This window comes from Balaenoptera musculus, chromosome 17, assembly GCF_009873245.2.
Source record: "Balaenoptera musculus isolate JJ_BM4_2016_0621 chromosome 17, mBalMus1.pri.v3, whole genome shotgun sequence".
Classification (NCBI taxonomy): domain Eukaryota; kingdom Metazoa; phylum Chordata; class Mammalia; order Artiodactyla; family Balaenopteridae; genus Balaenoptera; species Balaenoptera musculus.
In genome coordinates, this window is record NC_045801.1 from 74400480 (window position 1) to 74425019 (window position 24540).

General features: G+C 39.7%; 1 protein-coding gene across 1 annotated transcript in view; it reads left to right on the top strand.

The window, feature by feature from the left end:
• TOX (thymocyte selection associated high mobility group box) overlaps positions 1 to 24540 on the top strand; it is a 294840-nt gene that overhangs the window by 126028 nt on the left and 144272 nt on the right. Inside the window, exon 2 of the mRNA XM_036829797.1 lies at positions 17898 to 17963. Within this exon, the coding sequence (XP_036685692.1) occupies positions 17898 to 17963 (66 nt within the window). The remainder of the gene's footprint in view (positions 1 to 17897; positions 17964 to 24540) is intronic.

The window sequence follows — 24540 nt, forward strand, 5'->3', positions numbered from 1 at the left end:
CTGATTCAGAGGAGGGATAAATACCACTCTGGTTTGAGGTTCAGGGAAGGCTATAAAAGAAGGATGGTTGAATCTGGATATTTGGAGATAAAGTATGACATTCCAAACAGAGGTGCCACAGGAATCAGTGCAGTTAACAGGGGAGCGGGAGCTCAGAGGGCATGTGGAGCAGCTCCGGTTGGCAGTGGTTCCAGCTTCATCGAGCTGAGAGCAGATGGTAGAAGCTTGGATAGCGGAATAAGAAGACTTTATTTTATTCAATTGGCAGTGAGAAGCCAGGGCATATTTTGAGCAGGGGAGAGCCTGTAATTTTAAAAAAAGGTGTAATTTTAAAAACTGTTCTCAGAATTGTATTGGATGGAATGCTTTAATAGAAGCCTGGGTGATAGAAGATCAGTTAGAAGACTATGGCAACAGTCTGGACAAGAGGTGATAGGGGCGTAGATTAGGATTGAAGCAGTGGGAATGGGCATTTGAGATGTATAATCTGCGGCAGGACTCGGTATGCAAGCGAGAGAGAAGTATCCAGAATATATTTAAATTATGAGATTCGTTGATTAAGGAGTGTAGATGTGCCATTAATAAAAAATAGAGGAAGAGTTTTAGAAGGAAGAAGAGGTGAGCCTTGAACACGGTCAGTGTGGGATTCTGACAGGTTTCTTTGATGACGATGGCCATCAGGGAGTAAAAGTAAAAAGGTGGATGTAGACAGAGGAATCATTCCTAAAAAGATATTTGAGAAATCAGTAGATTCTTTGAACGTGAGCTCGTTCCTGAGAAGAGGATTCGGGGAGCCGCCCCCTTCGATGGCACTCGAGTGTAAGGAAAGGGCAGTGGGGGGCAGAGAAGAGGCTTTTGTGGGGATCAGCACGAAAATCCAAGACTGAGAGACCCAAGAGGGAAGGACTGGTTGTCAGTTCTGAATGAGGGAACGAGAAGGAGAAACACAGTGTAAGGAGTGAAGATGCCAGCCCAAGACTTCACGGGTTCAAGAGACAGGTGAGTAAGTGGTTAGGAAAAGCATGCAGCAGGCCCACCAAGTTATTCTGAGACATTTTGTGATAACGGAAAGGAGAGAGATAAATGAGTAACTTGGAGTAATTGAGTTTCGGAAAGAACCATTGATTGATTGATTGGGTTTTGTTTTGTTGTAAGAATAAAGAAGGAGCTGAGCCATTTTGTAGGCAGAGGAGTGATAAAGATGAGAAATAACTGATTGGACAAATTACCAGAGGAGGATATAGTTGAGAGTGCAAGGGGAGGTCTATTCTTGAGAAGGGGGGAAAAGTATCTCTGAAACCAAAAGGAATGAAGAAAGAATTTGGTTTCAAACAAAAGTTTGGAGGTGGAGAGGGGGAGAATTGAGGCGGCTTATCCAGGTAGCTTTTTCTCTACAGTAGGAAGCAGGGTCTCCATCGGGGAGAGCTCATCAGGGATTGAGTATTAAAGGATTCTCAGGAACAAGCTCAGATTAGGCTAGGTTGGGAATGTGATAGAAACTCTCAATGAGAGTTTCCACCTACATCCATCTTTTTCTTTTTACTCCCTGCTGACCATTGTCATCAAAGAAACCTGTTGGAATCCCACATTGACTGTATTCAAGGCTTCCTTCTAAAACTGTTCCTCTGTGTTTATTAGTGACACATCTCGTGCTCCTTAGTCACTGAATCTCATAATTTAAATATCTTTCAAGTACTTCTCTCCCCTTGCATACCAAATCCTGCAGATTATAGATCTCAGATACCCATTCCCACCCTTTCAGTCCTAATCTACATCCTTATCATCTCTTGTCCAAAGTGCCTAGTCTTCTAACTGGTCTTCTATCCCCAGGCTTCTCTTAACGCAATCCATCCAATATAATTCTGAGAGTAAGTTCTAAAATTGAAGCCTGGTATATGATTCCCCCTGCTCAAAAAAAGGCTGAGCTAATTAACGTGTAGGTAAGATTGGAAAACACAAGTGCCTAGTGGAATTAATTAATTCAACTTCATGATTGTCTCTAGCAGCTTCATGTAGCTCTGAAGCAGAGACCAGGAAAGCAAGAGAGTGGGATTTCCCCAGTTTGGGGAAGGGTAAGACAGGTAGGGGGGGAAAAGTCAAAGATGTCAAAAGAAATGGGGTAATAGAGCTCCCTTGAAATGGCCAACTCTGAAATCTAGTCTACATCTTCTTGGAGTCAGTGGAACCAAGATTAGAGGGAGGTGGAGTTATTAAAGGTAATTGGAAGAGTAGATGGAAGACTCAGAAGTTTAAAAAGTGAAAGAAGTGGAAGGGGAAGAAATTCTAGTCAGAGTGAGGAATTTTACAACTCAGTATCCGTAGAGGCATTCTGTATGGTGACAAGTCCGCATTGCTACCAGTGCCCACAGGAAGTTGAAGTGCAGTGACTTGTTAAAACTGCAATAACAACAACAAAAAAGTGATGGTAATTTTGAAGAGATCAGTAACAGGGATATTGAAGCCAGCAAAGGTAATGAATACAAATGGAAAGATAGTAGACGTGTCCTAGGAAATGGCAGAGGACGACAATTAAGACAGAAAAAATGTGGGATGAGCAGATGATGTAGACTCCAAAAGAGAACAAGTTGAAAGTGGCAGTGGAGTGATGTTCCGGAAGGAACCAATTCTAATCTCTGCCTCTTGACCCGTGAGATGAGGGAGTGAGAGGGATTATCTACATCAGAAAGTTGGAAGGAGCTGCAGAGAAGGTTCAAGATTTTTTTTACTTGGGAAACAGTGCGTAGACTTAAAAGAGGGCCACATCCAGATTGATGAAACCACGTTAGCAACTGTGAGGCTCTTGAGGGCAGGCACCACACTCTCTTGGTCTTTTTTTCCCCTCTACCTTCTGGGAATATGCTTGGAGCACAGGGGTGGTAGCATAATAAATGCTGAATTAAGGATTGAATCAGGGAACAAATTTTTAAAATCATCGGCCAGTGAGATAATGAAAGTGAGAAAGTGAGTATTGTTCGTTTGTACTTGATTTTAAGTAGCAGGGCTGCAGGAAATGGAAGGTTTAGGAGTAGACTCAAAACGTGTTCTCAGCAGAGGAGTAACTCTTAGGCTTTTTCAAAGTTATCTTCCAGTGCTGGGCAGTGGGCTCTGGGAGGGCAGGCCGAGAAGCAGTGCACAGGAGACAGCTGATGAGCCCCTCTACCACTGTAGTAAGAAGCAGTTCACACAGTGGGAGAGAAGGGGAGGCCGGCTGTAGGTCCCTCAGATTTTCTCTCTTCCTTCCCCACCCCCACCCCGTGCTTCTCCATTCTTCCTCTCATGCTTTACAGCTCAGAAGCCTAATGCTATTGAGTTAATAAGGTTGGACAATCTTTATTTTGTTTCGTTTTTTTAACAGCTTTATTGAGGTGCCTTTTACTTACCATGAAATTCACCTGTGCTAAATGGACAATTAAATGATTTTTTATTAAATTTACCGAGTTGTCTGGTTTTAGGACATTTTCATTATCCCTCAGAGATCCTTCATGGGTTAACCAATCTTAATGATGAGGTTAAGATAAGGATAATAGCTACATTTATTCATTGCTTACCATGATCCGAGCTCTATTTTAAGCAGTTCATTTGACCTAACTCATTTAATCCTCACAGTGACCCATGAGATAGGCACTATTATGTTCCCATATTACAGATAGAAAAACTGAGGCATTGGTCACATATATAGTAAGAGGCAGAGCCATCATTAGAACTCAAGCATGCTGGTTCCAAAGCTGTTGATCTTAGCCACGATGCCATATTGCTTTTTAATATACTTTTTAATACTGGCTATTTGAGAAGCAGGATAAAAATAGCCATAACTATCTATGTTCTTTCTGTGTTTCACGCTACATCATCAGTATGGAGTGAGAAGTACAGCTTCAATGCAAAAATATCCATACGTTTACATCCATACGTTTCTCCATATAGTTCCCTTAAGTAGCTGATACTGGAGATGCTGAGAAATTGTAATTTTATCCAGAACAGAACAAAGTTGGAGTCTTGGCAGTTATCTGGTTAACAAAGTAGATCATTGAGACAAAAAAAAGTTCTATTTGGTGGTTTGAAATATCTGGTGTGGCTGTCCACGTTCACCAAATTAATAGGATAATTGCCAGTTCTCTGCTCTGTTGTGTATCAACATAGCCTGAAACACAAATGGAGGTTTTTGCTCAGATGATATAAATTTAGTCGCTTGCAGACATTCCTCGTCACCAACCTAGAAAGACTGGTGGGGATGGTTGGAAATGTTCCCAGAAATTCGGTAATTGTGGTATTGCCTCTTTGTGAAATCGACTGCTGACATATTAATCCATGTAAAATCCTGTGTCTACTTACAGATATTTCTGGAAAGATATCATGTCAAATGAGCAGAGCGTTGAATAGGCATGTCATTTTCCGTAACTCCTCCCTAATGTTAATTTAAGAAAAATCCAGTTCATTCTCAGTGTGGTAAAGGACTACAAGTAGAAGCTTAGACGAGGGGGTTTATTTTTAGCAACAGTATTTTTTTGGAGGTAGAGGCAGTACTGGCTAAAAAGAATCCTCTTAACTCTAATTGTATAGACGAAAAATACTGAACAAAAAAAGGCACCAATATAGCTCTTTTTCTGTACAATACCATAGTGGTGGATACATATCATTGCACATTTGTCCAAAATCATAGAATGTACAACACCAAGCACAAGCCCTAATGTAAACTGTGGACTTTGGGTGATAATGACGTGTCAGTACAGGTTCAGCGATTGTAACAAGCGCCCCGCTGTGGTGAGGGATGTCGGAAGTGGGGGAAAGCTGCGCGCGCGTGCGCGGGGACGGGCTGTGTGAGAGCTCTCTGCGCTTCGTGCTCGGTCCTGCTGCGGACTTAAAACTGATCTAGAAAGTGAAGTTTGTTCATTTCTAAAAAGCTAAATGATACGCTGTTTTACAAAGCAGGTCTATTAATGTATACTTTTCTATCTGGGAGGGAATAGTATTTAAATATTTATAAGCAATAAGTAGGCACTATAATAGAACTTTCTGAGAAAAGTTGGGTTAACTGAAGAAAAAGCAACATCATTCTGCTTTTAAAATTAAAATCCATCTTAGATAATTTGATTTGCTCTAATGTTTAGTTTCCATCCTATTCTTATTTCAATACATGTTTAAATTATTTGTTTCAAGTTTAATGTCTCAAGTAACATTGAAGAGTTTCTTGGAGACAAGACTCAATATATATATATCTAAAATGTGTATGTTCCACTCAGAACTATTCAGAAGGCATTTCAAACAAAAATTCCTGAAACTACATAATCTAACATTAATGTTAATTTACTTAATGGTAATAAAAAATATATTATGCCAGAATTTTTCATAGCAAATATGAAATGTGCAAAAGATACTAATAATGTAATGTTTCTTACAGAAAGTGAAATTATAGGTTACAGAGTAGTAGAGATTACATAGTTTTTTTGATGTGAGCCTTATAAGGAACATTAACTGATTACTGAAACAGCTTAAGTATCTAGCTAGGTTATGCAATTGTTGGACTAGAACAAAGATTGTTATATATAGTTCCGTAAAATACAATGAGCAGTTGTTACCTTTTGGATAATTTAATGTATGAAGCTAATAAGCTAAGGAAAATAAAGTACAATAGGAAACCTATATCATCCTGTATCATACTACTGTATATTTAATATTTAAGTATAATATTGCATTTTTATGCCAAAAACTGCCTGAAATCTTCATTTTATGACAATAAATCTGCCTGAAGCAATTTTAGTGAATGTGATATGATGTAGCCTGCCATGACAGCGTAATATTTTCTCTGTGAATTAAAAGAAGAGTTCAGTAATCCTTTGCATTTTCAGGTAATTTCTCCTGCAGTTTTGTGTAGCAGTTTTTAATGTATTGAACCATAATAGCTTCTCCCTTATGTAGCTTAAAATAACTTAAATAAAAACCAAATAAATAACATTTCAGGAGAAAAATATTTTGTACACACATACAGTAAATAAATATGTACGTATGTAAAAAACGTGTACATATTTACATGCACATACACACACATGATGCTCTACAAAGTTTTCATTTATTTGGTAATTACACTACTATTTTCTATTTTCCACTCCATTGCTATTCTGCCATACCTGCAAGGGAATAAGAGGCCCTGAATTACTCAAAGACCACATGGGAAAAAGGGAGGAATGAATTGCACTCTGTCTGCCAGTCCAGTTGGCTTTTCATTAGCTTGCTGGTATAGATTTGGAGATGATTCAGAGAGCAAAGTGTTCACCAGCAGCTTGACGTCGGTGTGAAAAAATAAACCAGCTTGATCTGGAGCAGCGTGGGCACAATCTGCTTACTGGAGCTGGGCTTGCCTATTTGGTACCAGGAAGGTTTTCACTATTATCTAGGCGCTCATAAAATGAACTTCTTTTCACATTATCCAAACTAGAGTGACTGAAAAAAAAAAAAAAAAAATCGGTCCCTTTAGAACAGGAAGAAATGGAAAACTGGAGTGTGATCTGGTTTACAGAAGCTTTTGTCCCGTGCCCGTGGAGGGTCAGTTATTTTCATGGATGGAAATTGATTTGGAAATGAAAGCACATGGAATAAATACTACCGCAGAATAACAGAATGGTGAGATACCTGAAATGCTTTTAGTTCTCACACTATTGCACTGAATTTATTTAATCATTCATTTAATGTTATTTAGTAAATACTGTGTGCTTGACATATGCTAAGTACTGGGGATAGAAAAATAAATAGGAAGGTCCCTGCCTTCTAATAGTTCAGAGTCCAGCGTAGGAGAGAGGTAGCACAAAACAGTGACAGCACAATGAGATACAGGCTGCAATAAGCACCTGATGCTGTAGCGAACTTATGGAGGCACAGAGAAGGGACCCTAAGTCATCAGTGACATCAGAGAAGGCTTACCTTCTGTTGGGAAGATACTTCTTGTCTGGGAGAGGCCAAGTGTATGCCTGTTGTTCAATCATATTTAGTAATAGTACCTCCCTTCACTTTTCAGAAGTGTTCCAGGTTGGTTGATCAATTCTCTGATCATCTTTTTACTAGAAAATTGGGAGAGAACTAATGGAGGGGGAGGTGGAAAGGTGTTCCAAGCAGAAGGAATGACGGGGAGGAACAGAGGCAGGGATTTGTTGCCCATATATCAATCAGTGACATGAGATGTAGACAGGAGTGGTGTTAAAAATGTTTAACATTGGCATGGCACTGGCACTGGCTGTTTAGCGTGGACACCATCCATAAACAAGTGGCACTGCTGTTCTCATCATGAAGGACCTTTTGTTCTAAACTAAGGAAGTTGGAATTTCCCTTGAAAACCTTAGGGAGCATTGAAAGATTTGAAGCAGTGGGGGAGGAGAAGGAAGACTAGTTTAATGGACTGAGTCTGGCTTAGTCTAGGTCATCAAGCAGTAATCAGAAAGGTAAGCGACTTTCTTTGAGAATCAGCTAGTCATGTACTTTGTGCCAGGCGATTCCCCAAGCAGGTATGGTCTTCATGACAATCCTGTGAGAGGGCCACTGAGGCTCATAGAGGCCGTGTCTTCCCAAGTTCACGGCTATTGAGGGGCAAACATGAGTTTCAAACCCTACTCTGGATTATTCAACTCTGTGTTCTTCCTAACACACTTTCTGCCTCTAGTGACTGCTCTGGTCCCATTAGCGTTGACTATGGAATAAAGTGTGTACTTACAGGAAATACCCATTGTCATTAAGTGGATATTGTCACTAAAATAATATAACGAAGTCTGCTGTCCTGGTAGCCATTGAATTGGAAACGATATTCATTCATTGTACAGTCACTTTGGGATACCTGAAACTTTCATGTTGCTTGATCCTCTTCTTTTGCAAGGGCCTTGTTTCCCTTTAGCAGATGTTCTTCTAGTAGGTACTTTTCTGTCCTCGAACAGACCTGGAATTGAGGCTCTGCTCTACCCCTTCCAAGTGACTTAATTCTTTAAGGCTCAGTTTCCTTATTGGTCAAAGGACATGAATACTGCCTGCTTCACAGGGTTGTTATAAGGATTAAATGAGTGAATGCATGTGTGCATCTGGCACACAGTAAGTATAAAATAAATGTTAGCTTAGCTGCTATCACTGTGAACGGGGCCTGGCACACAGTGGGTGCGAAAATGAGCATTTGTTGAATGAATGATTACCACATTTTTATCTGGGACTGTGTTGATTACCATTACATTTTACTGTATGGCAGCAAGACCATGCTAGATGGTTCACCCCTGATAGTACCATGTGGTGATATTCTCTCAATTTTTCAGTAAAAGAGCATCACATGGTGACATTCCAGAAAGTAAAACAAAGGAAACCAATCTCTTCTCACCATGCAGTATAAATAAGGCTTTGAGTAGAAGCAGGCTTGCAGTTTCCAGCAACAAGACTTCCTGTTTCGGATCTGACATGTTTCTGGCACCATATCATGCTATAAGAAGGATGTTGTCCAAAAGGAGGACGAAGTATTTGGGAGGATGCTACCAAAAAAAAATTCAAATGGGAGTGGGAGAATGAGGAGGGGGACTAGTTAGAACTACTGTAAACATGAAAACAATAAAAAGAAACTTTGGAATTGAAACTCTGTAAGTACATGTAATGAATATGCCTTGGGAAGGGCGCATCTTATGCATGAAGTCTTAAGCTAAAGCAAGGAAAATTATGCCATCGTCTTCATAAAAATGTGGATAAGTCAGCAGGGAAAGTTACATGGGATCATGGGTTAAATGTCAAAGAAGGTGATGTAAAAATAAGTATAACTATATAGTATTTGAAGATCTCAAAGAAAATTTAAAAAAGTATACTCCTTTTGATAAAACAAACAGATTGACTTCTCAAGTTCCTTAAAGTGAAAGATCCATGCCAACAGAGCTTTGCTTCCTTTCCTAATGGACAGATTTATACTCAATGACTTGAAAGATTTAATCCAGTTCTTCAAAATGTCAGTATGTTTTCATTCAGAAAACAGAAACTCTCTGGAGCCTGAAAATATAAATGTTATATATGATCTCAGAAAGGAAATGGAGTAGATCTAAACTGAGCTTCTTATATTTCTAATTGGTCAGGTTTGCCCTGAACGTACCAAAATATATTTCAACACCTGTCCTACCATTAGGAGATTTTAATGACCAGAAGTCTGTTCCTGTAACATCATTGTTATATTTAGCCTCAGTGTTATTTTCTGAGTAACAATAATAGGGAAGTGAGAATCTCCATCTTAATAACTCTGTACCTTCCTATTTGTATTTTTATTTGGTACCACTACTTTTACTCTCAAAATTATTCAATAATTGTTTGTCCTCAACTCTTTTTAAAAAGTTTCCATCCCAGTCTAAATGTAACTTCTCTGTTAATCTTTTTCTACATCTGTCGTTCAAGTCTCAGAACCGTCTCAATGCTCTGAACTTCTAGTCTTACATTTTTCTTGTTTTGAGGTTCCCAGAATAGAGCGTGCTCTTCCAGACCAGACGTGTGAAAAATATTCTCACCTTTTTCTCTACGTGTCAGATACTGGAAAATGTTCACTGTGCTTTAAAAGGAATACTAGAAATAAAAGAGCCAACCCCCCCCCCCCAAAAAATAATGACTTTCATACTTTTCATTCCACGTCCATGCAGGATTTAGGTACTGTGTGTGGTAAGTGAGGTGAGAGCTGATGTGATGTGGAAGTGGTGCGCTTAGGTAAGGATTGCCAGCAAGCTTGAGTGTACTTCTCAAATTGTTCTCTTAGTAGATGGATTCAGAAAAACTTGTCTACAACGTGATACGTCAGGGGAATACTCTGAAACAATCATTTGAAACTACACTGAGTTTCAACTACACAGTATGTAGTTTTACAGCTTTTTGCTTTATAGAAATTCAGAAATTACTTGGAAATTCATTTCAAAACAAGACTCCTACATGGAATCAGAAATCATTGCTCCTGATTTTCTGATATCAGACACCATGTGGAGGGCTTTTAGTAAAAACTAGTGTCATGTATCACGTGTGTTTTGATTTGGTTAAAGTTGTTTCCATTAAATGCACCAGGATGGATTTGGAGTGATAATTAAGCTTTTTTCCACACATTCTTTTCTTTCTTAAATAATGTATAATGAAAATGGATTTCTTTGTGTTTGGGAGTTTGGGGTTAATGAAGTTTTCTCAAAACTTGCATATTTTTTTTCTTTCAAATGGAGTGATATTTTCATGGTATTGGAAAATCTTAGTTCTGTTGATTACTGTTTCGTAAATTTGTTTCTGTCTCTGCATCGGCATTTAAAATAGAGCTAATGACTCAATAATGTAATAGAAGCAGAATAAAGACGGCACGAAATGTAGCATTGCAGTTATGAGCTGTCACTTACTAACCTTGGGCCACTCACCGGGCATTGTCTTGGTCCAGGTGCCCCAGAAAGCAGAGCCTGTGGTGAAAGCTCTCATGTTAACGCTGGGAGAACTGGCCCAGGGAATCCAGAGCGAGGGGGACCACAGCAGGGAAGCAGGGAGAACGGAACACAAGGCGCGTGTTTCCAGGCTTGCCGTAGCTTTGCAGCCAATCACCGCTGCTTGTGGAGCACAAGGGACTTCTCTAAAAAGGCCGCAGGGACCGCCGGGAGCCAGTCCTCTCCACCCGGCCGTACTTCCCCCATGCTCTCAGGGTCTGTTACCAGCCCTTCTGCACAGACTCAGCAAGGCAGAACCTCTTCGGCTCTGGCCCAGGGGCAGAGCCTCTTGATGTCAGTTGGTGTGGGCTTGGGGCACCTCTAACTGTACTTGTGGTGGCAGCAGGAATGGTGGGTCTGGCGACTTTATCACCATGAGAACTATGGAATTAAAGGCCAGTGGCCAAGGCCTGAGGGTCAAGCAGGCTGAGCAGACCTGGGGAATATGTGATTGGATCCATCACAGCCAGGTTACTTAACTCCTTTGTATCTCAGTTTTGTCATCTGTAAAATGGGAGTAACAGTTGTTACCATATTACAAGACTGTTACCAAAATTAAATGGCTTAATATATTTAATGTGGTTAGAAAGTGCCTGCAAAGGTTAAAACTCGTTTGAACCATTATGGCATCATTATCTTAAGTGTGGAGCCATTAAGTGTGACTTTTAAGTGTGACTACTTAAACTAATACAGAGTGCGTTTGAGTTAATAAGTTTGGTGTGTTGTTTAAAAAAGCAAACACACATTTCATTGTAGCTGCATCCATAACAGCAGAGGGAGACTGCTGCTACCGTACGGGTCATGCCTTTGGGCCTTGGTATAGGACAGCGTTTATGAGGACAGGATCAAGGTAAATGCATAGCACTATTGCTGAAAATGTCAGTCATTAAAGTTAACAACAGAAACATGATATACAGTTCTTCCCCAAATAAATATATCACTAGGACAAAGATGAGAATATAAATTCAGTTCCCAAATGGAGCCTAGATTCTAAGCGGTGGGTATAGTGTTCTACTTGGGACATTATAGCCAAGTGGGATGATATTTTCTCTCTCTCCTCCTCCAGGGGCCAAGTATTCAAGCAGCCACTCTCTGCCCAGATCATATTTCCTCTCCATGCCATTCAGATCTGCAGCAGAGTGTTTACCACTCAAGTTCAAGTGACAGGAGCCGACCGAGAGGGGTTTCTCTTTCCTGGTTCAGCTCTGTGTGCTCCCAGGTTGTAACGCACATCCATTCAAAGCACCAACAGTAGTTGTTTCCTTTTCTCTGGGTGTTGATGGGCTGTGCTCCGCTGGTCTCCTTTCAGTGCATGCGAGCTGCTTTCCCAGCCCCCGGTGCTCAGTACCAGTTTCTTTCAGCCTGGCTCAGCATGGAGGCGGACTGCCTTAGACCATCTCACATTTCCACAGTCAGCCTTGAAGCTGGAAGATAAACAAACACGTACTCCCTCTCCAGTGTCTCCTGACCTTGTTCCTGGAGAACGGAGGATGCGTAGTAAGCTAGGAGCTCACCTTGCTTTATTTTTATTGGCTACACATTACTCTGCGTGTGAACAGCAGTGACAGCTGTGCCCAGCGCGTGTTACCACCTTTCACGTTATGCTGTAGCTTTCAAGATGCTTTGCTCTACATGAAACAGCAAAAGTCTTTGCTTTCTTCGACCAAACTTATGCAATTTCTTTCATTACCAAAAAAAAAAAAGTGACTTTTAATCTTATATTGAGCCAAGCAGTAAAAAATGGATATTTTACTTTGACGATATTACCCTGTCTTATAACGATTTATTATCTTCTAAGAAATATCAAATTAACTCTCTGTTATAAACATTTCCATTTTTAGCTCCTTTAAAAGAAAAAAAAAAACAAACAGAGTATCCAATATTCCTTCAGAGAACACCCAGAAATATAAGGTTTTCGCTTTTACGGGAGATACAATGTGGTACTGTTTCATGAATCCCATGAGGTCCCGCCATCCTCCCCCAGCAGCAGTTTTCTGGTTTTCTTCTAATGGTTTCCCTAAATAGATCCCATTTCCTATACCAGTGCCAGTGATTGCTTTATACTTCACATTCTATCTTTGATTTTTCTTGTGTTAGTGGTTTTGGGAGCCTAATATTGCTCATTTCTGCTCATCGTTCACTGCGTTCAGACGGTGTTGGATGTCTGCTTTCAGTTTTTAAATAGAAGAAATAATAACTACCTAGTTTGAAAAGCTCTTTGGGATTATGGGTTTGGTTAATATCCTCTGAAAACAATTTTTAAAAACTGTAGTAGAAGATTATAAATGACTTTTTATGTGATTGCATCCCCTGGTGCTTTGAAATAAAAACACGAGAAAGAGTATAACGCACTTGGTCAGAAAGGCTAATCCTGAGGTGATGCCATTTACATTCAGATTTAAATAAGTCAGCCTATTTATTCCTTCAAACTTTGCTTCAGGTTTTAAATTGAGAATACATGGAAATTATAAGTCCTAGGATGCTCAGATATATTTTGAAAAGTTTATAATGCCTAAGTTCAGCTGACTTCTAAGAATAATAACTGTAACACACGTAAGGAGTAAGGAAATGAAGTTAGGTTTTGTGTTTTTTTTAATTAATTAATTAATTAATTAATTAATTAATTATTTTTGGCTGTGTTGGGCCTTCGTTTCTGTGCGAGGGCTTTCTCTAGCTGAGGCGAGCGGGGGCCACTCTTCATCGCGGTGCGCGGGCCTCTCACTGTCGCGGCCTCTCCTGTTGCGGAGCACACGCTCCAGACGCGCAGGCTCAGTAGTTGTGGCTCACGGGCCCAGTTGCTCCGCGGCATGTCGGATCTTCCCAGACCAGGGCTCGAACCCGCGTCCCCTGCATTGGCAGGCAGACTCTCAACCACTGCACCACCAGGGAAGCCCGAAGTTAGTTATTTTTAATAAAATCATGTTATTACAACAATTATGAATAAGGTTCATCTAATATGTGGTCCAGATGAAGTGAACTGGGGTCATTAGTGTAATAACGCAAATACTGTGCCTTCCAGACTGTGGGGTATGCAAAGAAGCCACACACAGACCATCGGAGATCTGATCCCCCACTTATTATTTGCGATGGAGTATAAAACAGTAGCCGTAGAGTCTGCTCCCTCACTTTTTATGGGTGATGGAGTATATGGGTGATGCAGTGTGTCATAGTGGAAAACTCTTCTACTAGGAATCTAGACCTTGATTCTATACCCAGATGTACTGCATGACCAGTAAAAAGTCTGTTTCTTCAGTCATAACATGAGGGGTTCAGATATGATGCCTTCAGGGACCTTCCCAAGACCGAAATCCTAGGACTCTGTGCACTGTAATTCAACTTCAGATGGCAACGAGACATAAACCCAAGCCACAGGATGCATTCTAAGAATGTTGCATCAGCACAAGGCCTGTTGAGATCCCTGGAACCAGCTCCTGGACCAGGGTGTGGTTGGGTGGAGCTGTAAAAAGTACAAGGATGACATTAACCTGAAAGCAGTCTGTGGTTGAGAGGGTGGGCTGGGGCACTGGGATCTTGGCTTATTTTTCTCCCCGAGCTCAAGACTTTGTCCACACACAGGGGGGATGACCAGGCTTGTTCTGACATACATATATCTTTGCTTGGCAACTCAAGATTCTTCAAAAAGAGGCCATAAGTTAATTTATAGCCAGATCTCTTGATTCTTGGTCAATCTACATGTTTTTTAATTGAATAAAAATCTTGAGGAAGAACAGGTTCCAGCATTTAAGTATTGGTGTCCTGGTTATTTCTGTACATTTTTTTTTTCTTTGTAAGAGCTTCTGCTCCTATTTTAATTCTGCTCCAGTTTTAATCCACTGTAAGACTATGAATTTTCCCCCAGAAGCCTTCAAACCATTCTCTAAAAGCTGAATATTCTTCCTGCTCTCAAGTCACTGCCTTCTCTAGGAAGATGATCTATTCTATTTAACCAAGCAAATATAGTTTAATTTTTGTTAATTAGACATTGCCTGAGGACTTCTTATATGCCAGCCCTAAGCTATAAAGACACTAAAGATAACCACGATGTGTACTGTCTTGTAGCTCACAGCCCCATGGAGTTAGTCCCCTAGCAACAAAACCTGCCTGGAACCAGAAAGCTACCACAGGGAGCCCAGAGGCTAGAGACAGCCCTGACTAAAGGGAACTGAGGGGTGTAAGAAACATTTTAACAAGTAAAAGGGAAGGAAGGCAGTCTGGACAAAGAGGTGCGGATGTATGTGACACGCACCAGGGCACAGGAAGTGGGCATGGTGAGGCCAGAGACTCTCACAGCAAAATCACTGTGGCTTCTGCTCCCCTAGAAAGCAGGCAGTAGTGTAAGATAGAGGTCATCTCTTTATGTGTCTCTACGTTGCAGGTCCTCCAGAGATAAGCTTTCAGAGGAATTGTGAATATCTTGATAGTAATAGAAGAAGCCACCTGTATAGAGTTCACCAGAGAAACGGAACCAACAGATATATATATAGACAGAGATATACTGATATATATATATAGACAGAGGCATGGGGAGAAGGAGCAGGGGGGAGAGAGGGGAGGATTTATTATAGGAATTGGCTCACGTGATTATAGAGGCTGAGAAGTCCCAAGATCTGTACTTGGGAAGCTGGAGACCCAGGAGTTGTTTGTCTTTTATTCATTAAAAAAAATATTCAAACAATAACAAATGGTATAGTTCCTGTCCAAAAGCTGGCAGGCTTGAGACCCAAGAAGAGCTGATGTTTCAGTTGGAGTCTGAAGGCAGGAAGACTGGTGTCCCAGGTCAAGCAGTCAGGCAGGAGGAATTCCCTTTTACTCTCAGGAAAGTCAGCCTTTTTGTTCTATTCAGACCTTCAACTGATCGGATGAGGCCCATCCACAGTAGGGAGGGCAATCTGCTTTATTCATTTTACCAATTCGAATGTTAATTTTGTCCAAAAACACCCTCACAGACACACCCAGAATATTTTTCCAAATATCTGGACCCCTGTGGCCCAGCTAAATTGACACATAAAATTAACCGTCAAACCACCTCCCTGTGTTTTAAGGCTTAATTATAAAGCATCCAGGAATATTCCGCCAGCCTGATTACTAAATTGCCAGCTCACTGGAACTCCTGTTTTTTTTGGAAAGCCTCACAGTACCATAGAAATTCTGTACAGTATCTCAACGTCTTTGAGATACTGTCATCACTCTGCTTTGATAATATATTGACATTATTTTCAGAATTGATGGCTAACTCGTCATTATGATTCAGAATATATTTATATTTGTTATGGGGGTTACATGCATGTGCTAGAAAGTCAGGCTTCCTGGGTTTGAATCCCAGCCCTGCCTTTTGGTAGCTGTGTAATTTTGAGCCTCTAGCTTTGATTCTCTGTGCCTTTGTAGGTAATAATAATACCTTAACTCTTTGTTGTTGTGAAAATTAAATCAGTTAATACGTGTAAAGATACAGGTAGGTTACAGGCACATAGAATGTACTCAAAAAAATAGTTTTTCCTGTAGCCACATACCTTTTATTTAAAACGCTGTTTCAGCCTTGGCTCAATATTACTTAAGCACTGATACTTTTTGAGGGAAGAGTCCTTAGGAGCAGTAACATTGCATGTATTCAATTAGCATACACTTTGGATAGACTAAAACCAAAACTTCAAAGCTTTAGTTGGCTTGAGAGTGACACCAGATTTAGAAAATGAGTAAGAGAAGATGAAATAGAAAGTAACACATTTATAGAATATGCATAGGCAGTGGAGTATTTGATTCACTTCACTACTTCAGTTTAGTTTGCTACAGTCAGAGAAACTGTCCATATTTTAAATGGTTCTTTGGCATCTTAACATTAAAAACATTTATAAACAAACCAACAGTGGGTGGCGGTGGAGAAATGCTAAATGATGCTCTTTGTTAGGTTTTGAGCCGGTAGGAGTAACAGGCGGATCGAGTGGGGCTAGACTATCTTTGGGTTGAAGGCATTCACCTGACTGATGGAAAACCAACCTTGGGTAAGTCACTGGGACTCAGGGCTCCTACGCCAGGTGACAGAGCAACCAAACTGTCCAGCTGTTCTTTTCTGGGTGTGCTATTTCTGATCTGTCCCAACAACCACATCTTTCAACGAGTGACTTCAGATCTGTTTAGGTAAGTCTGTTCACAAAACATGAAACACATTTGCAGGATGATGTGTGAGGAAATCCTTTGGTTCTTTGAACTTGATGAGTGCTTCAGTGTCCTCAGGGAGGTCTTTACTTGTGCAGCTCACGTTTATGTGACTCTTCAGGGCACTGACTGCTGCTGACTGTAGTTCAGAGCCAGTTCCGAAGCTGTGGTGTGTCCCCAGTGTTCGCAGGGCCTCTTATTGCCATGTCTATAACACAGTTTTCCGGTGGCGTACAAGTACATCCACAGAACCGTGCACGTGTATCTCCATCAGGAACACTGCTCTGTCTTGAAAAATAACTTCTCAGATTTTCAGGTTCCCGTGTCTGAAACTAGTCTGCGGTGAAAGTACATTCAGACTCAGCTCTTTGAAGCTGGCTGTATTTAGTCCATTTGATTATTTCCTTGGGAAAATTCTTCTTTTAACTAAAAGGGAAATGCTTTGCCCGTTTATCAAGTGACTAAAGATAGCTGAGGATTAAGTCTGAATGGAGTGATTACTGCTTTCAGAAACCCGAATAATGAAAAGTATGCTGTTGTTGTTGTTGTTTGAACTCTTCCACAGCTCTGCACTCAACTGCCCCCAGGAATTTTCTCCTCCCATCTTGTTCCTAATTTGTAAATTCGTATACGGATTTCTATGCATTTGTAATACTTACATTAATTCTGTGTCTTTGAAAAACTTCGGAGAGGAAAATTTAATCATCGAGCCTGCATATTTTTATTGTTATCCATTGTTATTATCATTCTTAGCCATGCTTTTTGTGGCACGTGCTCTTTTCAAATATTATTATAAAATTCTTTAATCATAAGGCTATTGTGATGAAGCCAATTTCAGTCTATTATGAAAACTCTGCACTTTTTCATTTTTGAGAGCCAAACTCAGAATGCATTGAGCTGTGCCTCAGTGTATTTTCCATTATCCTTTTCTTTCAGAAATCATGCCATCCACTTAATACTTCATTACAACCGAACTGCAATACGTATATACGTGGTACGCAAAATGAGCCATTTTGTTTTAAAACAGATTGCGGATGAAAGGAAACCATTCATTTCTTGCTTGCTTGCTGTAATTACTAGAGCACTAATTACTCCAAATCATTGACATCCAGGGTCAGGAAAATGACAACAGAAACATCAAAGTATAGATGTGGCTCTCTTGCTGTGACAGATTTTCCGTATTTCCAACCACAGTATTTTTTTTTTATGGCTACTGTTTTCCAGTTTGATGGTGGAAAAAAAAAAAAAAACAACACAACGAACATGCACACAGTCAAGATTGCTGAATGTTTACTATTATTTCATTCGCAGTTTGACGGTGAGAACATGTATATGAGCATGACAGAGCCGAGCCAGGACTACGCGCCAGCCAGCCAGGTGGGTTAATTAATCTTCTCTGCCTTGTTTCCAGTTGTAATTAAACAAATTCAAAGAGTTGCATTGCAAATGAGTAGCACTATCGGTAACTGCGGCAATCAGGAATAATCATAATTTATAAACAAAGCATTTAAGCCTTGTTTCCAGTTAATGAGATCGAGCTGATAAAACACCGGAGTTGGCATTTGTTGAAAGATAATACCTTGTTTCCTCTCCAGAACGGCAAGCAGCTGTTTTGCCAGCATGATCTTTCCTAAACAGTTGTTTTACCTTTAGTAAATAAAGTCTTTACAGGTGCAGGTTATTTGAGCTTCTGACTATAGATGAGTTAATCATTATAAGCTGCACATGTCACAAATAGCTTTAATTATCAATTATTGGGGCAGTTTTCAATAAAATGTTACATTGATCACCAGAATCGCACGGCCAGAAAGCGCTCTATGGCTGTTTTCAAGCCAAAATCCGTGATATGATGGGAAACCTTTGAAGGGCACGTTTGTATCCATTTCACTGGGAATGGTTGACAAGGTATTTAATCGTGAGAAGTGACAACAAAAGTCCAATGAAAATGTAAATGGTTACATTTATAGAAGTGAAGGCTTGGCTATTTATTTTTAGATACTTAAGACCAGGCCCCTTGATCCACAGAGGGCATTTGAAGCAAAATGGTAACTGCCCTAGGGGGCCACTATAATATGATATGTAAGAACCTTGTAAGCAAAAACAAATAAATGAATAAATGAAAGTGAGGGAGAGTTCACAGGAGCATTGTGTGGACTTGCACATATTTTTTTCTGGAAGAGTAAAACCATGGTAGCTTGGAGTTTCATGTGTCAGTAACTGTAGCGTAAACTCAAACATTGAAAACAGTTGTTTTCATATCCGCCCAAATAGATTTGATAACTGGGAAGGGTGGGGGAATAGGGAACAAAAATAGAACTATTTTTCTTCACGGTGCTTGTCAGTGAATTAAATCTAATGTATGTGTCCGGGGTGCACTGTATGGGGCTTTGAAATCTCTCTGAGAACAAAATGTCTCAGGCTTAACTCAAAACAGAGGCAGGCCTGCCGCTCCATGAACTTTGCATTTAGAAGTCATTATGATCACTGCCTTCTCTGGCAGACATTCTGGAAACTATACTACATTGTTCAGATGAGAAGGTCATCATTAAGTTCAAAGATCCGGACTACATTTCCTTCCATTCAACTGAGTCGATCACTCTCAGAATACCTTTGGAAGGCTGGGCTCTGCATTTAGAATTTTTACTTAACTGAATTCATTCAGCTAAGTAGCCGGCAGGATCCACAGGTAGTTCTGAGTAGGACTGTTTGATTAAAAAATGAAAAATGTTACTATTCATTTTCTTCCAACCATCAATCCCAAAACTGTACTGACAAGTTTAGTATGACTATTAGATTAAAGCAACCTGGTATCATCTCTTTGTTGCCTTTAGGGTTTTGAAGTGTAAGGGCTAATTGAATTTGTTTGAAACAGTAGAAACACAACCTCAATAAATGATTGCTGTTATAAAGCAGCTGCTCCCTTTCAGAGAATCATTATGTCCGTCTTAAAGACTTTTGGATAAAGGATTGGAAATTCAAAGCATATACATTATAACAACTTAGATGTTTAAATTCAAGTACAATGGATAATATTAAACCCTGACTAAAATCAAACAACTAGCATTATTTTTCTTAATATTTCAGTCAAGAGTTACCAAGAATGTTTTAAATACCAGTGATAATTTATGAAGGAGTAAAGAGCTCCAGATACTTTATGTGCTTTGTAAAGATATAGCAGGTTTGTGTGCCTGAAGCAAACTATTTTTTAATAATGCAGCACATATGAAAATGTTTTTAGAATGGGCTATTTCAAAAATTCAACTAATGTAAAATAATACACACTCTGGCAGAGAATAAGCTCCACAAATTACGTAAGTTGAGTGGCCTTAGCTAAATTTTACACTTAACATTCCTTTTGTTTACTGTAATATGGTATATTCAAGAATTCTTTTGGGAATTTTAATCAATTTACCCCTTTCGGCAACTATAAATAAGATTTTAGTCATCCTGCAGGAAAAAAAATAGCTTTGTTCTTTTTCCTACATAACATCAAACATCTGCATAGTTTAGTGATCCAAGACAACTTGCCTCTTAGTATCTCTCAACAATTTTAATTCCTGTTCAATTGTCAAATCAGTACATGCTTTGGGACTCACAGACTAAGTTGCTAAGTAGTAGCATATGGCACACTACTGCTCCTGTGATGTTGCTGCAGGCAAATAGCATGATTCTAAACTTGAAATGATTTTTATAGAAAGCCGGTGCTGGAATGGCTCCAGAAATGGAAGGACACTGTAAAAATTAATGGTATTCTTTTAGACAGTCCCAGAGGGGTCTCTGGCACTCTCTACTGCGTGAATTCTATTCCTCTTAAGCTAGTGTATACAAATCCTTAAAATGTTTTGCATATCATTTTGTAATTGATAGGCAGCTTTTACATCGAATATACCACTCTATAATAAGCCTGACAAATATGCAATAAAAACCCATGACATTTCCACTTCTCCCGGCTTTGTTCTTAGAATATTGACTGTTTTCTCCTATAATAGCCCTAAGTGTGCTGGCCACTCAGTGCTTTAGACACTATTTAACTTTTTCTTGCTCTGGGTAGCATTTGAACCACGGAATGCAAGATTTCTTTGTGGGTTTCTAGACCCTGGCTAAGGGGGCCCATGTTGCTTGATACCTCATGAACTTGCAGGTTCCCTTCTGTGTAGTTTGGGAGAAAATGTGAGTGGCTAACGGAAGGGAAGCCAGACGTGAGGAGGGGCCACTGGCCATCACACACTCCTTTGTCATAACCTGTCACGTTTGATTGACCAACATGCCGAAGGACACAACAAGGAGGTGGAAGGGGATTGGGCTGCCCACCAGAGCTCTGCCCCTTGTCCAGAATAGCCCAGGCCCACTCATGCTGGGGATTGAGCGTGCTCTTTCCCTGAAAAACTCAAGCTCCTTTCTCCAGCCCTTACAATTCTAGTACCTTCTGTGATTCCTTATATGTGATTGATTATGCTCAAGATATAAATGTTCATTTGAATTAAGTACATCAAAGGAAACAGAAGAGGAGTCCAGTTCTCCTGATAGGAACTTTCTATGGCACCAAGGTCATTTATCTATTTATTTACTTATTTTTTCAGTTTTCTTTTCCTCATTCTTTTTCTTCTATGGAAGTTACAAAAATATCATTTTCCACGACTACCTATTCATTCCATGCTTTGCACCCACACTGGCAACATTCTTTACCAGTTCCGTGGACATAGGAACTCTTCACTTCTCACCTGTGTCTCAGTTCAGGAACTGTGTGGAAAAGATTGAGAAGGACTGTTTTTTTTTTAAATGTGTGTGTGTGTGTGTGTGTGTGTGTGTGTGTGTATACACATACACACAAGAAATAATCACCTGACGGGGAAAATCAGAAGATTTTTCTGGTGTCAGATCATGGAGAAGATTTGGTTACTTGATTGAACCATGTTTTTTAATAAATCACTTCCTCCTTGACCTTGGCCTTGACTCCAATAAACCATTTCTTTCTGCTTGTTTTCCCTCTTTATTTCCTTGCTTCCTTCATTCCTTCTCCCCTTTTTCGTATTTTCCTTCCATCCTCCTTCCTTCCATGAACAGTTATCCCTTAAGCTTGAACTAATTTTTGTTGTTAATTCTGAGCATCATAGTAAACCCTAAGTATTACATGTCCTGACCTAAGATCCTGTTTTAGATTATTTTCAGGTTGTAATCAGCTTTCTCTGCTTCTTTTTTCTTCCTGCACTGGAATTGTCTCTCTTACCTGGTTCCTCAAATTTCAAGATTAAAAATAACTATGATAAAATAAAGCAATATTATTTTTTCCTGGAATCTTACAACTAAGCATTTAACGTGCATTTTGTACCATCCATCTTGAATGGAAAAGTTGAAGAGCGTCATCTAGGGCAGCTCTCATGTGAGTTTCAGGTTTGATTTCTAACCTCCCTGGGCACCTGTCCCTAACAGCAGCTCAGACTCAACGTATCCATTCGTCAAATCGAAATTCATCACCTCCAGCCCACTCCCTCACCCCAGACTTCTTTTTTTTCCTATATTGCCTATAGTCGTGAGAATTAACACCACCCCCAGCCCCGTCACCCAAGACAGGAACTTGAAGAGTCTCCCTTACACTCTCAGCCCTGAGTTGATCCCAGATAGTTCTGACTCTACTTCTCTGCATCGCTGCTGAATCTGTCTCCTCTTTTCCTTCTATGTAATTACTGCCTGAGCTCTGGACCTCAAAGGTTCTCATTAACTCAGCTCATCTTACCTCATTTCCATCTTTCCTTCTCTCCTCTTGCTGTTGCTGAACGATCCATGTTCCTTCCTTACTTACACACCTCCGTGCCTCTCCAGCACCTGGTTGGAGTTATCGAGGCGCACATCTGCCCTGCTGTGGCATGTAGCCTGCCCAGCTGACTGTGGTAGGACTCGCCCTTCTTTCTCTCTGGATCTCCTGTGCTTAGATGATGCCCGACACGTTGGAAGTGTGCAGCATTATTTTGTGTACATGTTTTAATCACATTAATTCTTTGAGTCTTCTACTTGCAGTGGTTTTCAGCCCTGCTCTGCAGACATTTAGCAAATCTGGCCATGCCCATTCCATTCCAGGAGCACCCCTCCTCCTGGGTGTCAGCGCCTTGCACATTAACAGAAGACACCAGCACTCCTGTCTCCTCAGAGAATTATTTCAAGTCCAAGACTCAGAGAACTAATGTGATAATAGACTAGATAATAACAGGCATTTATTCTTACAATAATATCGGATTGCTATTTGTCAAATGCAATATAATGGCAGCAGAACCAATAGGACTTTCCAAGTTCTTTTTTGTGCAGTGTTCTCTTAAATCTACTGTTAGAATTGTAATATTTTGAGGTTTGCAAACATATTAATAGCTATATCTGTATTTTTAGTTACATGTTTTCCTAATGAGAAAATTCTCAGGGTTAGATAGAATATAAATGAGGTATGACAACAGGGCCTGGAAAGTATAATATTTTTTAAGAGCACTTTTGAAAAAACATCTCTTGAGTTAGGCCATAAAACTTCCATGATCATGACATAAATTTGAACTATAAATTAGACCAATTACTTTTAGATTGGTTCCTTTTGGCAGAAATTTCGGGAGTAAGGTCAGCTTGACTTTTTGACCATTCACCCAATAAAATAGCAAAGCTGCCAGGCTTTGAGTAATCTAGTTAGTCCAACAAAGTCTGGCATCTTAACAAGCCCAAACTAGTTACTCAAACCAGTCTTCAGTGTAACGTTCAAATGATTACTCTGCGCAGTCCCGGAGGTATTCATTACAGACAAAATTGCTCTTTTGCCTTGCATACAAGCTGAGTTTTCAATGGGAAATGAAAGGATGCCTGGAAAAATAGGCCACCTAATTAAGTTAAACTACTCTAGCATTTGGCTTGACATCTTCATTACTCAAAATTAAAAAGATGCTTCACTTGAGCACACAAGTTACTATTGTTTATGTTGTTTTCTTCCTAAATTGGCTTCTTACATGGAAATCTGTTTTTCAGAATTATATCTTGAAATAGCTCACATATTTCATACAGTTTATAAAAATGTCTTAATAGCTGTATGGATACTGAATACCGGCGCCATGCAAATATATATCTTAGGGCTCTTGATAGTCAAGCACACATTAGTCTTTCTGCAGATTTTCTTGATCATTTACATTTTGGTATGATTGAAATTTAGATGATTTTTTACCCACCCAGTCTTTATTATTATTGTTATTATTATTAGTTGGGTATCAACTCTGTAACCTATAAATGATCAGTTACATGAGAAACAGAATTCCTCAAAAAAATTTTAAGTAGACAGTAAAATCTAAACTGAAATTCATTTGTCCAGTAGAAGTGTTTTATATCAACTTCTCTAGCAGAGCTATTTTGGGAACATTTTAAAACACAAACACATGTAGAGCACACCATCTACTGATTGCCAGTTCCTACTCATTGACACTAATGAGGCTGCTGACAGGTTAAATGTTGTGTATCATATACATTTCCAAGCTGTGGGATTTGTGAATACGAGACTCATTTTTTATTTCAGAAAATGAATGTTTGTTGCTGAGTATGCTTGAGAATTTTATTATAATTGTCTAATAGTATGTTTTTTCAAGCATTAGGCAAATGCATTTCAGTGATAAAAATTATGAAACTATCTGTATGGAATAGCATGTGTGACAGAAACAGATTCTCCAAAAGCATCGAGTTCCATGTGGAGGATGGTTTGCTCAGTGGACAGCTGTCAAGTGACACCAAGACATTTAGGCACCAGCAAGAGGTGCTGTGACTCTAACACACAGCCTGACCAGTTGTACAGTTGATTTTGATACGTTTTGAAAACAGCCCTTTAGCTTGTTCAGATTCGTATTTTTTTGCAGATGTTTTTCTTTAGCACATGAGCAGTGATGAAAAACTAAATGATCCTTCCTGTTAAATTTTGCAATATATATATGTGTGTTCGATT